Source organism: Melanaphis sacchari, unplaced genomic scaffold, assembly GCF_002803265.2.
Source record: "Melanaphis sacchari strain LSU unplaced genomic scaffold, SCAv2.0 Contig2_pilon_pilon, whole genome shotgun sequence".
NCBI lineage: Eukaryota > Metazoa > Arthropoda > Insecta > Hemiptera > Aphididae > Melanaphis > Melanaphis sacchari.
Window position 1 is genome coordinate 7,061,789 of NW_020271173.1, and position 19,422 is coordinate 7,081,210.

The 19,422-nt window shown below is 23.0% G+C and overlaps 2 protein-coding genes across 2 annotated transcripts; both read right to left on the bottom strand.

The window, feature by feature from the left end:
- Positions 1–865: 865 nt before the first annotated feature.
- On the bottom strand, positions 866–7,114 carry LOC112595951 (gastric triacylglycerol lipase-like). The gene is made up of 8 exons (XM_025341363.1): positions 7,022–7,114; positions 6,673–6,862; positions 5,516–5,648; positions 4,512–4,755; positions 3,614–3,766; positions 3,162–3,246; positions 2,212–2,354; positions 866–1,024 (listed from the first exon to the last, which is right to left on the bottom strand). Exons 1-8 carry the CDS (start codon positions 7,112–7,114, stop codon positions 866–868), a joined length of 1,200 nt encoding a protein of 399 aa, XP_025197148.1.
- Positions 7,115–8,390: 1,276 nt separating this feature from the next.
- LOC112595900 (gastric triacylglycerol lipase-like) lies at positions 8,391–18,544 on the bottom strand. Its single transcript, XM_025341288.1, has 9 exons — positions 18,189–18,544; positions 16,286–16,475; positions 13,591–13,723; positions 12,163–12,406; positions 11,857–12,009; positions 10,522–10,606; positions 9,916–10,058; positions 9,167–9,317; positions 8,391–8,428 (listed from the first exon to the last, which is right to left on the bottom strand). Exons 1-9 carry the CDS (start codon positions 18,282–18,284, stop codon positions 8,391–8,393), a joined length of 1,233 nt encoding a protein of 410 aa, XP_025197073.1. The 5' UTR covers positions 18,285–18,544.
- Positions 18,545–19,422: the final 878 nt, after the last annotated feature.

The following is a 19,422-nucleotide window of genomic DNA, read 5'->3' on the forward strand; positions in this document are numbered from 1 at the left end:
TAATCAATTACAACGTATGAAATCATAGGTAGTAACCAACCTAACCACCAAACACATCGTATTTTAGCTTTTTTTTTTGCGTAGCATTTTTTATTCCTTGGTCAAATAGTTTGAATATTCAATACAAATTTTCTCGTAAGTTTTTATTACACCTGCAGTTATAAAAATACCGTTAGTATCTATATAATATAGTCACAAATCACATAGATTCACTTTGCAATTGCATTTTGTTAGTTAATAGTACCTTTTAATGATCTGTTACTAATTGAGTATAAAATAATATTTTTCGCAATCGACTATGACTTATAGTGTATATAAATTATAAACATTTTATACAACGTGTTAGATTTTATTCTTCCATTCGTTGAATGATTATTTATTTATATCAACTAATATAATTATTTTACTATTAAAATCGAAAACAATACATACATATGAATTGCAATTTTTTTATGAATTGTTTAATCATAAAATATCAATATGAATATGCATTAGTATATTATTATATCTTAGGTGTATGTCATATAAATTCAAAATGTATTTTTAAGTTATGTACACAATAAAAATACTTATCAATCTAAAATGTTCTTTATTCGTGCATTCTACACAATATCGTTTTATAATGTTACAAAATCAACAATAATTATCATACTAAAAATAGTGTTTATTTTGGTAAAAATTAATTTTAATTTACAATATAACAAATATAGTGAGATTACGTTAGATTAGATGTATGATTGCATCTAATAATATGTAGTATGTACAGTTGCAGTATAGTTAATAATAATAATAATAATATACATTTATAGTTAGGTAATAAAAATAATATATTAAAATATTTAATGCTATTTTTTAAAATTATATTCTAATTGAATGCATTTGTCTGCAGCGCATTCTTTATTTTACTATTTATAAGTCGATCAATGTTTGTATGCATCACGAAACTCAAATGCCCAAACTTTATATTATCGATGTAGTAGATGTCCTTCATATTCGGCAATTTTTCTGCCAACCAATTAACGTCCTATAATATGATTTGTATAGATATAAAATAATAAGTCAACAAAAAAATCAAAATAGGTAAATACAAATAATAAATGATAACAATAATAATAAAATTGTTCGTTGTTCAGTTTTCATGTTTATAATAAACATAAAATAATAATTATAGGCTTTTTTTTTTAAATCCAATTCTTTTATATGAAGAAAAATGTGAATGAAATGAAATATTTTACGAAAAAGGTTAGATTACTTATATTATGACGAGAAATTTCATTTTAATTTTTTATAATTTTTTGATTTTGTATCATAGTCTGATGGCTTAAAGTTCTAATTAATCTATTTTTATATCAGTTTTATTTTTAGTTTTATCGGTTAATTATATTTATATAATAAATTATAAAAATAATTTTCTTAATATATCCCTGGTTTACTCACATACATTTTGATACATACAAATTAAAAAACAACTATAAAACGCTTTTTCAAGTCGATTTAAAATTTATATTAAAATATATTCTAGAAATAGTAAAAATATTGATCTATAATTGCATATTACAATTTTATAATTTATCAAAGTCTATGATACATATAATATACGCACACTGTCGTACATTATATTATATTATGTAGAATATTCCATAAAGCTTTATTAAAGAGCTTTTTTAAAGAGATACCATGATGAGAATAATTACGTATATATTATTATTGCGTAATAGCACTTAAATAATTAATTATTCAAGGCAATTCTGAAAATAACAAATATATTGCCAAATGTATACAATTTATTAAACGTTTATTTTTTAACAACCTGTGTCTAATATTTTATATTCATTAATATAATTTATAAAACTTTATTATAATGATCTTTCCAATAATTTAAATCTCAAAAGATTTAAAATAATGTTTATTTCTTTCTTTTTTTGTAGTTTATACACTTAGCTAAAATTAATTAATTATGTTTAGTTAAAATTTTAGTAGTTAAGGGGTAAAATAAATAGAAATTAATATTTAATAATTATTAAAGTAATATATTAATATGAACTGCCCGAAAGATTTCTGATTAATTATCTAATTTCATAATAGATACATCAGTTGCAGTACACTAAAATTAAATAGTACAAGTAAAATTAAATTGCTTGTTTATAAAAATTCTTTCATTATACAAATAGAGTAATATGTTTAAAATAAATAAAATGGGTAAATAAATACTTTTATTGCAGATAAATGATCATCTTTTGAATGTAAAATGTAAACCGCAGTAGTGACTTTGGATAAATTATAATCTGGCGGTGATTTCATGTTGTAATATTGCATATTTTTATTCACACCATAGTCATATTTACAGAATCGTTCTAAAATTATAAAGTATAACAAATTATTATAAATGCATTGTATAGAGTACATGCATAGTTGGATATATTACAACAAAATATAATAATTAGTGTAAATATTTATAAAAAACGAAACTAATAAATAACCAAAATAATATTGTACTATGTAATTATATATTTATAGTATTTATACCAATGAATTTTATGTTTTATTTAATTTATTTTCCAATAAAAAAAAAGGTAGATAAATGGGTACTGCTATTCTGTACATTAGATGTCGAGTAGGTTACTATTTAAGGTGTGTTAAATTTAAATTCAATGGAAATATTGTGTATACGAAAAACGATTTTGAGCACAAACGGTCTATCAGTCTGTAACACTAAGTATTATGTTTATTTGATATAGTTATTAAAGTAATTTATTCTACTTAAATTATTATAGTAGATTGATAATATTTTTTCTGAGAATATTGAATTTATTATTTAATTATTACGATAATAATATTATATATATTCATGACATATATATAATATCAACTTGTATAACTTAAAATATAATAACATCTATTTGTAAAAATTGTAAAATAGTAAAAACAGATTTATAATATCTATAAAAAGATAATATTTTAAAATAAATCAAAAATGTTAATTTTTGTATAAATGGCTCAAAAATTAGGTAAGGTTTTTTTAACTAACAATAGATTAAAAAACTGATTTATTCAAGCTGTACAAAGAAAAATATATGTACCTAATACCTACTAAATTTTATTTAAAATTAAAATCTTTTTTGTTATTATTATAATATTAGTCTTACAGACTTCGAACTTACTTGATGACATTAATTGAATCCAATGAAATAACATTTTTTTAGATATCGGTTGTGGGAAATCTGTTAAAGTACTGATCACCATATCCTTAAATGTAAACAACAAGTTTATAATGAAGTAATTATATTATATTTTGGTGAGCGTTGAAAAAAGTTAATATATAATGTATATAAATAGGTGCTATTAATTAAAGCATTAGGGTAAAATAAAGTTGGTTTCTAGTAATTAAATTTGTGTTCTCATATTCAGAAATTCATAGGTAGTTAGAAATTATTCTAACTAATAAATATTAATTTATTTTTGTTCTTTTTGTAAACAATTTCGAATAAATAAAAATAAATAACATACATTATACGCAATTATCACTGAAGGCGAATATCATACTGGACACAATCCTTTTTTTCTCATTCGGTACTATATATTTGTGATGTGTATAAAATATTATAAAACTTACTTTATTGTAATTAATTCTAGATCCTTGTGCAGTGTTTATGTATAATAAACAATACGGATAGAATATTGTGTATGAACATAGCCATCTCAAATAACGATGTGCAGCATCTGGATCTTGAACTGTCGGGAAAAAATTCTGTTCCTTCATTGAGTACTTAACAAAAATAATAATAGAATATAAATGCATGTAGCTCATTTATAATAAATATTTCAAATACTTTTTTTTACTCAAAGTTAGAAGTTACTATAATTACTGTTAAGAAGTATAGGTACACTTTGTTATACTGCCATCATGCGATTTCTATATTGTTGTTACACATTTTCTATCACTCTAGTTTTCGACCATTGAAAAAATGAGGCGTGTCTAATTGTGAACGACTAACGAATTATCACGTACGCCTAATTTAATTTTATGGTATTTTAATTTTGAATACACGGCCAAGTACCGAATAATGATAGCTAATCGTGTAGGTTAATTATTCAGTCTTCCGCGAATCGGAGAATATAAATCGTAGATTATTACTTATTACAATAGTTCTACTTGTCATATAATTACAATCCAATGTCAATCTGTTATAAGGTAATAATTTATTCTTACCCTCTTACCAAGCGAGTCAATGCATCAAGGCGTAACCGCGATGGCGATTTGATTTAAACATTAAAGTTTAAAATCTCCCTCTTCACTCCAGAATTTTTTTTTTTAATTATCGATGCGCTTGGTCGTAGTATAATAAAGATTAAGCACTTGTGGTTTATAAAACGACTTTAGTTATTTTTATGGTATGATTAAAAACTATTATTTTCATGTATTATAATAATACATTAATTGGTGAGGATAATATAGAATGACGATTTATAATGAAATTGTTTGGATTATATAATATAGTATTTGAAGTTACTTTAAACAACAAGGAACCACGGTGAAATGCAGAAAACGGAAATCCGTACGCTATCATTCTGGTCATCGGTGCCATCAATACTAGTTTGTCGACCTTTTTGTTGTACGCGGGCTTCTCCGACAATCCAACAAGTGCAATGGTCGCGCCCAACGAGTAGCCAACGACGTCTAATTTGGAGTGTCCGGTTTTGTTTAGAACAAAGTCGATGGCGGCCGAAAAATCATAAATGCCCATTTCGTGGAAACTAAAAATAAAGAATAAATCATATATTAATATGTTATACAAGAGCAAGGACGTAACGTGAGGTATATCAATGATAAGTTTTTTAATTGAAGTGATAGTGCATGCCTAGCTATATTACTTAAAACTTTAGAAGTGTATAGCATATGTATCATCATTAATGTCCATTAGTCATTGACTATGATTTCCCATCAGATATTAATTTCAGCTTAAATCGTTAAGTTTGTAAAAGAAAAAAAAATTTACGTGTTATTAAAAACATTGTTGTGTAAATTTAATTTTCTTAATGTATAGAGTTAAAAATATTATGGGGATTAAAACTATTTATTCGGAATTAAAATAAATATATATTCATTTTATTAATTCATAATACTACACTTACGTATTTTTATGAACTCAAATTTAAAATTTTTCAGTTAATATTAATGTTACTTGAAATCATAATATGGATTTAAATCGAACAACACTGACTGAGCGTACGCAGGGAATCGTTTTAAAAACATTAATTTAAAAAGTTGTTTTTTTTTTTTTTAATATCGTGAAACTTATTGTTCTAAAAAAGCGGATTAAATAACTAGCTTGGGTAATATCTACTAATTTATATAAACAAGTATTTAAGAATAAATGATAAAAATAAAAATAAATATAAAAAAATGCAGTCTATGCAGTCTATTGACTATGTAATTTATCAATTATTAAAAAACTTCTGAATTATATTGATCACAAATTCTCCGTGTTAAATTCGTAAAATTTTAAAATCATACCTAAAGTCCCATGACATTTTGTTCATTCTCGGTGCCGTTCCCATCTTTGAGTAAATACTATATGTTCTGGACAAGCCTGTTCCTCTGGCGTTGAACAACCATACGTCGTATCCCGCCTCTGATAGCGAATAACCTATATTTAAATACGTATGATACACATTATTAACAAATAATTATTCTTATTAAAGTGTTAAAGTACACTATTTCGTATTAATTAGAATTTAAAATTTGAGTAATTCTAAGTGTTTTTTAGACGAATATTTAGGTTTGCAGAATGTGTGCGTATAATAAATAAACAATCCACTGATTTTAATTTTTTTTTTTTAATTGTAATTAGTTACTAATTGGCAATACATAATACTATGTAATATTTCAATTCCATAGAAGTCAAAATGTCAAATAAACAATAAATTTTAATCGTATTAACTGTACACGAATGTAACAATTTTATTTTTAATTAAATATATTATATTATTTCTTAGTTGTATAATTGTTTTGTAAATAAAGTAGTGTGCGGTCATGATACTATTAATAATGATACACATTTTTAAATAATAATGAATATTTAAAATATTTTTACAAGGTTATTTGTGATACCAGAATTTTTTTAATTTTTAGTGATTTTTTTTGATACTAATTCAATTGAGGAATGAATTAATGTGTCTATAAAAATAATGAATATAGTATAATTTGAAGTTTTTTTGAAAATATTAAAACTATTTGCATAGAGAAAATTTGATTGATTGAAAAATAAAATTGTAATGTATTTTTTAAGTCCAATTTAGCGTATTTTTAATTAATTTTAAATCTTTAAAAATCTTTTGTATATCGGAAGTTGATAAAAGTAATGTTAGGCATTATTAGTTCTAATAGACCTAAACCAAAGATATATTATTATTTTATATTTTACCAGTTAAAAAATTTCGACCACTATTATATTTTATAATTTTTATCGGATTTTCTTTTATAGATAATTGAATAAGGTGTTTTTATAAATATTATTACTTAATTATTTATTTTTTGGGGTTGGGCTTGATGAATTTATGTTTTTCATTGTTAATTATATTATTTGTGATGCCTTAATATTATATGCATTATATAACCTGTGAACCAACCCGCCTTATATTTTTATATTTATATAATATAAAATGACTTACTCAACGATTTATTTGTATTTGTGAATACAAAAGAACTCAGGAACAAACCATGCATCAGCAAAATAGGCTTGCCAATGGTCCGGTCGCCGTTTTTGCTATAAGGTATTCGTTCCAAGCCAAGTGTAAACTTATCCAGAGTTTGGAGTTTGTATTTTTCCAGCGGATAACCTGATTGATTAATAGATTCTTCCTAATATAATATGTGTATTGATTAAAATTATCGGATAACATTTTGGACACGTGTTTTACACGAAAAACGAATAGATTATCAACAGAAATGAGCATACTTTCAATTGGTATAAGATGTTAGATGTGGTAAATTTAGTATAGTTAGGTATTTAATACTTACGGTATTTAATGGTGCAACATTGCATTTCGTGTAACCTATTAGCGAAGTAAATATCAAAAATAAATTACATAATTTATTCAATAAATGAAGCATGGTTTTAATAAAAATGATTTAAATAATTATTAAATTAAAAGAAAAAAATAATCTAAACAAATTTTGATGTTATGTAATATAGAAAAACATGTTTAATATTTAATATATCAAAGTAGACAACATATACATACGAATATAGTATTCATATGCAACATGCATAAGAATCAATCAATCCAGCTATTTTATTGAAAATATTTTTTATAGGAACTCATCAATGTTCAAGGGCAAAAACGTTAATTGAGTGTTCCGGTGTTTAGATTGAAATGCTGTCTCTTGGTTATTAATATTTGTCGAGAATATTTTTTAAGTGTTATACTAAAAGTAGGTTTATTTGTTAATTCTCCTTATTGCATATAACCATGACGTATATAAATCAAATATTTTTGTATATGCTATGGTACATTTAAAGTCTTATAAACATAATTTATACCTATGGTATTATTCAGGTATTTATATTTTATTGAATTTCATATATAGGATGATTCATCAAGCATGTTTATCCCTTCATTTTCTTTAATAATGCAGTTATTAAAAATCTGATGCTCAGAATTTTTAAACATATTTAAAGGCTATATTTTTTATTTCCTTAGATTTTTTGTACTACTTAAGAAGTTTCCTGTAGAAAAATTTTGTTCGTCAAATGAGAACACTCTTTTTTACTGTAAACTATTTAACAGATAATTTTTCTGAAAATTTCTATGTAGGTACATATCAAAATTAAAACTTAAACGAATAGTTTTTATATTTAATTTAACTTTGTGTATTAATGATAATGAGATAATAGGTTCACAATTAAGAGTTTGGAAGATGTAAGAGTTTCTTACATTTGAAAGCTTTAGTAATTAAAATTAATAGATCAATACCTAATTAATATAATCTACGAAAATGGTTCAAGTAAAATAAAACTACTAAATAACATTTATTTTATATTTTTCGGAAACCATCTAGTATTACAAAAAATATAAAGAATTTTAAAACATTATATAAAACAATGTTTAAAGTGTATTTAAAAATATCGAAAATCAGAGTTTGAATAATTTTATTACTAAAACAAAAAACGTAGGGGAAGGGAGAGGTAAGTATGTTTGGTAAATCTTTCATTATAGTAAATATAAAAGAACATAATATTTCATTGACATATTTTTTGATATTGTACATATCAAATTTAACAAGAACCTGAAGTTATGAATATATATTTAATTGCTCTAACCAGGTATTTACCAAATCATTTGATTTTTTTCAATAATTTTCAAATTTAACAATTCAGTAAGAATAATTATTCCATGTTCACATCACAAACACAAGTTAATTTGCCTATATTAATAATTGTTAAGATATTAGAAAATATAAAATTTAAGGAAATTTTACATTTCTAGCTTAATGTTGATATACAACATTCTTCCTATTTTTAACAGATTATTTAAATGTTGTGACTATAAATATGTTTGTATATTTTATTTTAATATTTAAAACTATAAATGATACACTTTAAATTATTAAATTTAGTATTTTTTAATATTTAAGTTCGTTCTAACATGTTTATAGATATTATTGATTTAAATTAAATATTTATAAATACAATGAATCTTTATCTATATAGGTACATAAAATAACTGATGGTAATAATATAACCGTATTATTTAATCATAGTCATTACTCATTTTAGTTATTAAATTAATTATGAATCATCAATGCCAAATAAATATTAACTATACCATTATTTTATTTTTTAATGATATACCTATTATAACAATAATAATAATAATATAATATACATACAATACGAAATGTGTTAATTGTGACTTATTTAAAGTAATAACATCTTTAATTTTATGCATATTATTGTTATGATGGTTTTAAATATTAATAATTGAAGTCAGAATTCACTGAAAACAAGGACTAATCAATGCAAATGATAAATTTTTCATTTTATACAAATCCAAATAAATGCTATATCAATTTAATACAATTATTTAAAGTACTGATAGGTATTTTTATTACTATAAATTTACTTTGTACATTATTATATTTTATTTTATTATCATAATACTGAATTATTATCTAATAATGTATTTGTTATGTACATATTCACAACTTCCTTCATAATTGGACTTAGTGAAAAACTTAAATGACCAAATGGTATTTTGTCAATGTAATGAACATCTTTAATATTTGGTAACTGACTTATGAGCCATTTCACATCCTAAAAAATTAAAATACATATTATGTTAAAAACAATGAATAATTTATAATTATTTGAATATATTATTATTTTAATAAACATATTTAAAAATGTTATAATTTATTATTTTTCATTGAATAAGAAGTAGGTATTAGCAATAATATACATTTTACGCAATTTTTATGAAATTATTAAAAGAATATTTTTATTTATCACAAGATTTTAAATTTGAGAATTCAAGATATTTAATATTAGCTATTTTTCACTTTTATGCTATCCTATTAGTTTTTAACTTTTTTAAATAATATTTTAAAATTTATTACAAAATTGATTTCAAATACCAGTACAAAATTCTATAAGTGTAAATTTAGAGTATTAAAAATTATGAAAAAAAGTTGTATAAATTTAAATTTTATGTGATCAAAGTTAATAAAATATACTGGGATACGAAATATCCTGAAAAAAAAAAATTAAAAAATTAATGTTCTTTATTAAAATCGATATCCGATTATACTAAAATCGTAATTAAGCAACAATAAAATTAACTTACAAAAGCTAGACATTATCTTTAAGCTATTTTAGATCTTAAATTATAAAATAATTATATAAGCATAATTACCATTGGATGTACTAAAGTATCGTTTTTGGAATATACAATATATGTAGGAGCAGTAATCCTGGATAGATTGTAATCCGGTGCCATTTTTGTGTGGTAATGTAACAAGTTTCCATAAGAACCATAATCATAATGACTAAATCTCCCTGAATTTACATAAAAAATTGAATTAAATCCAGGAATCGCATATATTTTCATATAAGTATATTATTGTCAAAATTAATTATCAAACACAATTTTTTTTATTTATCGTATGATTTAAGACCCATGCATTTTGAGAAATAGTAAATAGTGAATTAGTGTAGACGTTAATCATACAAAACATTAATGTATTACGATAAATTATTATTATTTTTTTTTTTTTTTTAACCATTTTGTGTAAGTACAATAGGTACAAAGTAATTATGAATAGGGCACCGAGACGTCATAAAGTCATTTAATCATCCTTGAAGTGTACAATATGCTAGCCATATACTAATGCTAATAATATGAGATATTATTATTAGTTAGTATACATTATAACATAATAATGCACGTTGTGTTCATGTACCTACTTTTTTAGACCCAACTGAAATTAAATCGCGTGATGTTACCATAATTTTTACTTACCGGATGTCAATAATTGTAGCATGTGTTTTAATGTTTTGGAAGACATTGGCTGAGGAAATTCGGAAACAATGTCTAAAATTGTGTCCTATATATGTAAAAATAATTTCTTATTATAGTTACGTGTCTTAAAATTTAATTAAAAATATCTTAAATAAACTACCTTTAGAAAAGAATATCTAAAAATATATCTTTACCCACTAATACATTACATTCAATATAGTGTTTAATATATAGGGTTTTTCAACATTTAAAACCTATTGTCATAATTTATTTATTTTTTTTTTAAATAACTACGTGCTTAATGTTATTTAACTATCACAATAATACATTTTTGTAAAATAAGCGTAAAATAATTTCAAAAAAGATGTTTAAATTTTACTGTTTTAAAATTGCAAATCACTCATATTATAACAAATTTTGTATTTTAAAGTGAGTATTTAAAAAAAAAGTTTATATATAACTTTATAAGAAGTAAATATCAGTTTAACTTGTGTTATTTTCTACTGATAAGTATTTCGATTTTAAATAGTATAATTTAAGCATAGGATAAAAAATATCTTGAAAAATTGTGATTTTTATAAACTTCATACATTTTAACTCGAAAGCTTAAAACTAAATCTATAAAATTATGAATACCCATTTTAAAAATTATTAGATTTAAAAATATAAATAAAACGTAGTGATGATCAGATAATTTTTCAAAAATGTTGTTATGCAGTTAGTTTGTCATATTATGTAAAATATTGATTTAAATTTAACAATACCACAAAGTATGACTCGTATAAATTAGTGATTAATATGTATTAAATGAATAACCTTGAATAAAATAAATAAATAAACATATAATTAACCGATGCATCAATCTGCTTTGCGTTTCGAATTAACAATTTTAAAGTTATAATATACATTTTAAAATATTTTTGAATTTAATATATTATTATGATATTATATTTACATTTAAGATAATTTTGATTTGTAAACTTTTATTGATAAACGGAATGTTAGTCGTATTATTCAACTAGTTTTATACGTACCTAAATCATTATAGGTACCTCATAAAATATAAATTAGAAAAATAAACCAAAACATAATAATATTATTAATATGATTATTATTATAATTTTGTTTTATTAATTAAATAGTCTCATGTAAAATAGAATATTATGTAATACTAAAAACCATACAGTTATATATAAAAATGATTTCATAAAATGTTTTATAGTTTTTTGATCATTATTTCAATCATCGAAGTAGAGGAAAATTTCAATCGTATGGCTTTTTGGAATTTTAAACTTAATAAATATAATTACTCATTTTTGTTTCGTTATTGCTTACATTGTTGATCGGTAAAATTATCCCTTGAGCGAAATCAATAAATTGTCTGCAATATTTAAAAGCACTCTCATTGGTACACATACGTCTAATTAATCGATACGTAGTGTCTGGATCATTAGTGTACGGAAAGAAATTAAACCCATCTAAAAAAATCTAAAACATATAAATTAAATCATTTAAGTTAATTTTACATACATGCAATTGATGTTACACAATTTACACATAACCTCTGAGTAGGAATATCCTTGGTTTCACAGGAACCATTAACGTGGAAAAATTTAATTGGAAAAAAAAATGAATATTTACGTTTACGATTTTTGAAAATTGTTTTATAATGTTGAGAGGCATGCCCGATGATTTAAGTCTAGAAGTTGGAGCCATGAGTACAAGTTTGTTGATTTTAGAATTGTATTCTGGTCTATCGGATAGGCATACCAGAGATATTGTTGTCCCAAGGGAATATCCCACCACGTCCAATTTCGAATGTCCGGTACTTTTTAGAATAAAATTTATAACAGTAGTCATATCGTATACACCCATTTCATGAAAACTAAAAAAAAACAACAACAAAATCAGTTAGCAGAATAACTTATAACAACTGTATTGGTTTTGGTAGATAAAACGGGTCGAAGCACTTATTTTTTACATACGGTATATGTATATTGTTAAAATTTTGTACACAACCACTCACCTTTAACAGTAGTAATTATATCTTGGAAATTAGAATATCCAATAATGTTTCTTTTACTCATTTTATTATTAAAATTTTAAATTATAAATTAAATTCAGAGCCAAGGTTTTTTTTTTTTTATTAATTTTTACTAATCTGTTCAGAGAAGTTACTGTAAATGTGTATTAAAAGTTTTCTTAATTATTGATTTATGATAAAGTTTCACCAAGGTTAGGTCCCTAATAACTAACTGCATAAGCTGTGTAATTATGAAAATTGATTTTAAATTATTTTTCAGCTAAAACCTAACTTTTAAGTTGTATGTAAGTTATTTTAACCAATAATTAATTAAAATTCCATATGTTTTATTATACGAGATTATAACTGTTAATCAAACTGTTTTTTTTTTTTTTTCGTATAACTGTTTATTGCTGGGATTTTTATAGTTAAACAATCTGCTTTAACATAATTTTCTTTTATAAAAACTAATACATTTTTAAATATTACACTTAAAACAAAGAATTTATTGTTGTTGAATATTTAAAAAACATAAAAAACAAAAATTCAGTAAATAATAATACAATCAGAAAAATTGATTTTTGTGAAAAACATCATCATTAAATCAAAAAAAAATAGGAGAACTCGCTTTACTGCTTAATAGTAAGTCATCAAGTGTATCTTTTTATTAAGTATAAATCACTTTTAAAAACTGATTTTACTTTTAAGCTTCTATTTTTAATTAATCATTATTTTTTTTATTTTTTTTAATTAACCCTAATATTTTGAAAATTAGTGAGAATAATGAATAATTAATCACCGATTGCAGCAGAATCTGCTTTTAAATATTATCATACGGTAGTTATCAGTTGTTAACTTTATTTTTAATGAGGGTAATTGAAAAATGACTTGTAGAACTTTAACGCATCAATATACATTTAATTACGTTTATGTGCTTAAGTAAAATTTGTTAGTATTATTTGCTTATTGTCAATTGTTTTTCAATTGTTAACAAAAGTTTTTAATATATTTATAATTTATATCATAAGATATATTAGTTTAGATACCTGAAGTTCCATGATATGCTATTCATTTTTGGCTGCAATCTAGATTCCTTATAAATGCTAAGTTTTCTTGAAAGACCAACACCTCTGGCGTTGAAAAGCCAAACATCAAAACCAGCATCCGATAAAACGTAACCTCAAATCAAATAATGCATGTTATTATAGTCTACTATGCTAGGAACAAAACAAATAAAATATTTTAAGAGTAACGACTAATTATAATGCTGTAATATTATTGTCAAGTAAATCAAGAGTTAAATTGGGTCATTTTTATATATTTTTATATATCAACTGCTTATCTGATGAGTTGTTTGATAAATATTTAATTTTTCTGAAAATATATTTACACAATGTAATTATGTAATCAATGTTGTGTAAAGACAATTTTTATGTTTTAAATGAACATACAATACGGTCTAGAATAACATCATTGTACAGGTAACAATAAAAATTATAACCTTATACTATCTCACTTAAGTAGCTATTTATTTAAATAAAAAAAATGATGTATTTTTTTAGTAAATATAATACATAATTCATAAAAGAGAAAACATATTATACCATATCTAGATTTAAAAATTGTCAACTGTAATATTGTTACTAGACTTGATTCTTAAACCGTATTTGAGTATAGGGCAGCATACAAATAATATGTAACTTACAGTAATAGATATTTTATTTCAATGAAAAAACCTTTATTTAAAAAAACGATTCTAAGCAAAGATAATATTTTGTTAATATAGCCTCTAAATTTAAGGCTATTTACAATAATATTTTCAAAATAATTTTTATAGTAAGACAAATTGAAATGGTTTAAAAAAAATTGCAATATGTTTTATTGAATAAATATTGTGGTATTATTGACATATAATATATTATTTTTCTATAATTATCATCATTATTTTTTACTTATTATTATTATTATTTTTATTGGTACCTATGAATTTAATTTTGTAGTAAATAGATGATAATTAGTTATGATATTTTAAAAATTTAATTGTGTTCATGAAATAATAATGTACTTATATACATAATGAAGAAAAATGTTAAGTCTCTAGGTATTATAAATATTTTTTTGAATAACAACTCTACTAAATACCAACAACTTTTTGAGACAAAATCATTATCTTTTGATTTAAATTCTAAATTTATTGAAGTTGAAATTATATACATTTATATATATATATAAAAAATGTGATTAAGTAGTTTTTTGATATTTTTAAACAAAAATTCAGAGATATTGTGTTAAAATTACATGGTCATAAGCCAAGAGATGAAAATTGTATCAACATATTTTAAATAAACAATTAAAAAAAAGTCAAAACAGCTCAAAAGAGGGAAAATATTTTGAAAAAATGTTTGTTTAAAATACGTCATTATACAATAATTGATGTAGCAATTTTCAATTTTTTCCAAATAATTTATTTTTGAAGTAGGTAGGTATATTTAATAAAAAAACAAAATAAATTTTCTCAAAATTGGAATTGGGTGAATATTTCCGTTAATTTGTAACTTTTTCCAATTTTTGTGAAAAATATTGAAAATTTCTTATACTTGAACCGAATCCAAATTCTATTTCTATCAAAAATTCAGAAATTACCTACCTTTAACAAATTAATTACTCAAAAACGTGGATAGAAAAAAAAACATTAAATATATTATCTATGAAAATTTAACAAATATGCACTAAATAATATAATATTTCATTATAAATTGTATATTTAAAATAATTTCTTTATAGTCTGTTTTAAATATAAAAAAAAAAAACTTCTCTAGAATATGTAAAAAAGATTCGATTATAATACTGATGTATTAAGGTAGCAATATTATTTATATTATTTTTAATTAATATCCATAGAGTATTTTAATAACTTATTTAATATATTATTCATTTTATACAAACTAAATATTTGAGGAGATGTTTTTAGTATAATATTTAAATATTTTAATACGAATATAGTTATATTATATTTAAACAGTATAAATTTAATCAAAGCATAATAATAAAAATAATATTACCTACATATTATTAATTTTATTTATTGAATTAGAAAAATAATTTGATATTTATTCACGAAGTACATAATACTTAAAATAATATATATATATATAAATTATTGCCTGGATAATATTATACCTCACGGATACAATTTAATATAATTTTACCAAACAGTTCATCAATCAGTCTCTTAGGAGAATGAATTATTATTAAGTATTATAATCGTCATTTATATTGCAACAAGTTTTTGATAGACATTACCTATCGGTCGTTAGTGCTGATGTCAATTTTTTGGTACTGTTGAGTTACAATCACATCGGTAAAAATCGATCAAAAAGAGTATAACTGCCCCAGTTGTAAAGTGATGCTACTTACATGCATGTAAAGCAAATAGATTGTTTGAAAAATAGATGTGCATAAATTACAATTATTTATTTTTTTTTTAATTTAACCAACAACTAGGGCCATTAGCTGTTGTAGGGGTTATGAACTGTGGAAGGGGTAAGGTTGGTATGATAGGTTGTTTTTTACGATTGTTACGGTTGATAGAAAACACGTGTATGTATGGCAAGGTTTTTAACCACTATGATCCCGGGTGGTCACCCATCGGGGAGCTAGTAGTTGTGGCCGTTACTTAGCAGCCAACGTAGCAAGACAACTTTAAATTTATTATAATTGTTTAAAACATTTTGAACTTACTAAGTGACGAGTTGTTTATCGTGAATATAGCTGACGATAAATACAGACCATGCAATAACAGAACTGGTTTTCTGATAGATTTATTACGGTGTTTACTGTACGGTATTCGTTCTAGCCCCAACAAATATTTGTCAACAGTCCTGACTTGATACGTCATCAGTGGATATCCGAATTCCTTAATCTTTTCTGCCTTAAACAATTTTAAAATGGGTTTTAATTTCCAATGATAGCTAATAGTATTTACTAAGTAGACGGGTAAGTAGTAACAAATTATATTTGTACATATTTATTGATATAAAGATATTATTTTCTTAAATGAGTGCATGTAATGAATACAATAAATAAGAACGTAATATATCAATGCATTGATAGTTCTATTGACTATATTGTAATGAGAATAGTTAATGCGTAATACAACATTTCAACAAATTTGAAAAACCATAATGTTAAAAACCTGTATTTTATCTTTTAACGCTATATACCTATTTTTCAAATGATTTTATACACAAATTATGAATTCAGGCAACGAAATATTTAAAACAATATTTTTTTTATTTTAATAACTATTCACGTATTAGTAACACATACCTTTTTAGGGTCATATGTATTCAATCGTATTTTATAGAATTTAAAAGTATTATTTTAATTAAAACTGTGTTCATATTGCAGATATTTTAATTAAATATAACTCAATGTTTAGCTTAGATTGTTATAGGTTAGAGACTGGCGCACGCAAATTGTTTGTTGACATGAAAATAAACGGAAACAGCATAGTATATTAGAATGGGAATGATAAAAAACTTAACACAACCATTTTTTGGACATAATGACGAAAAAAATAAACATGCTTAAGCAGAAAATTGAATGTATTGAACTTGTTACAATGTTATTTATAAGTATTTTTGTTTTGTTTAAAAATCATTATTAGGTAGTTAAACATAAAATAACGTTACTGTTAAGTATTGTTATAATAAGTACGAACTACGTATTTTGAATTATTACGAAGGAACACCCTACAAAAGGGCTAGAACCCATGATCCCAAGATCAAGTGTCTCGTGTTTTTAAAACGAATATTTTTCTTAAATATTTTAATTTTTGTTTTTCACAAAATTCAAATAATTGATCTTTTTTGATAAATAAATCTCTTTAATTATATTGATAATTGCTGTATGGATCGATTTTTTTAATAAATCGTGTAGATTAACTCTTTTTAAAACAACAAAACAAACCTAATCATTGTAAACTGAAAACAAATAAATCAAATCCCCATTAGGCACCACTTTATTGTTATTCAATATGCCAATAAATTATTAAAGAATAACGTTTAACTTAAGAGTAATAAATAAATAAAAATAAATGTATAAAAATATCGAAATAACAATAGAAAGTTTTTTTTTTACATTTAACAGAGTATTATTTTTTAACCATATACTATCTTGAAAGTCGTAGAGATTAGATATATGTCAAGTTTTGTCATGCATCAAGATGGATAATAATCACGAATTTACATTAGTGCATAAATAAAATATACATAACAATGAAATTATATTTAATATTTATGTTTAGAAAAAAATAATGCATTAAACATTAAATATCTATGTATTAAATTGTATTACACAAATAAATTGTTTTCTGTTTAAATTTTTTAAATGTTTTTTTAAACCTATTTATGAAAGTAAAATAAATTATAATTTTAAGTTTGAATTTGTTTAATGCAATTGGTCATGTGGAAAAATAATGATTGTACTGCTTTTATTAAACAATTCAAATCGTTCGTTTAACATATAGTATTAAAATATTATGTTAAATATTCACATTTCAATATACTAAAGAGCATAAGTTTTAAATTAAATACTTAAAAAATAATTTATTATAAAAGAAAAGCATATATTATATACTTACTGATTCCAAGCAAGCAACATAATCAAATATAGCAAAAATAATAGTTGCTAGAAATATGACGGTTAATATACATTTTTCCATTATAAACAATCGCATAGTCAAAAACTATATGAAAAGTTCTGTTTATAATAATTGTTCTTCAAGCATAAAAAAATATATTTTGCGTTGAACATATATTTTAATTTTGTATAGTTAAAGTATAAGTATTATTTATCTGCTTCGAAACCGTCCTACCCTAACACTGTGAAACTCGGTACAACGACTTAAGCTTTATACTAGTTTTTTTATTTATTTATTTATTTAATTATCATTGTAAAAACATTCACTTTCCGCGTACACTAAACATACCCGACGTAAACGAAAGATCATACCAACGACAATGATAACTCGGGATACAATACTAGCTATTCCTTAATTTGTTATTTTTGTACATTGTCATCTCTTAAGTCTAAGACTGCGGTCACTTCCTGGGTATGATTAATTTTGCATGTGGCTTAATGGAATATCCAAATTAATATCCACTTATTATGCTATCTTCAGCTTTAAATACGACGTATCATCGAATGAGTTTTTTAAGCTATACTGTTCAAAGTCTACATATACATATTATCCATTAATAAAAAAACAACAAAAAACGTCAAGCAATCCACGTCAAGGACACTCAAGAACATAGACCAAAAAAAATGATGTTATATTTAATTACGTGGTTGTATGTCCTTATTCATTTTTCATACAATAGTTTTTTCGTCATTGCACAAGCATCCAAAATAATAAAACAACCATTCGAAAGGTAATAAGTAATATTTTGGAAGAATCATTGATATATTGTGCTTACAGGTCACAGGAGTCTTTTTAGTTAGAATAAAAAGTTAAAAAATATATCAGCTTTAGAAGTTATTTACTTTATAATTTAATACCGGATGTTTCTTTTTATTAATTAATTTCCAACCGTCGATCACCGTTCAAAAATATTTTTGTTTAATATTTTATTACTTGTAGTTGAGTTGATGTAAAAATGTAAAAATATAAAAATGTCAACGCTTAATAGTCTCAAGTTTGTTAGTTTGATTTATTAGTGTAAACTACATGGATAAATATAAAATTCAATAAGTGTCAAAATTAGTTTAATAATTATTAAAGTTCAACTATTTTTTAATTGAATTTTAATATTTTTTCAGATTACGTAATGATATATATATATATATATATATATATATATATATATCTGTATTTA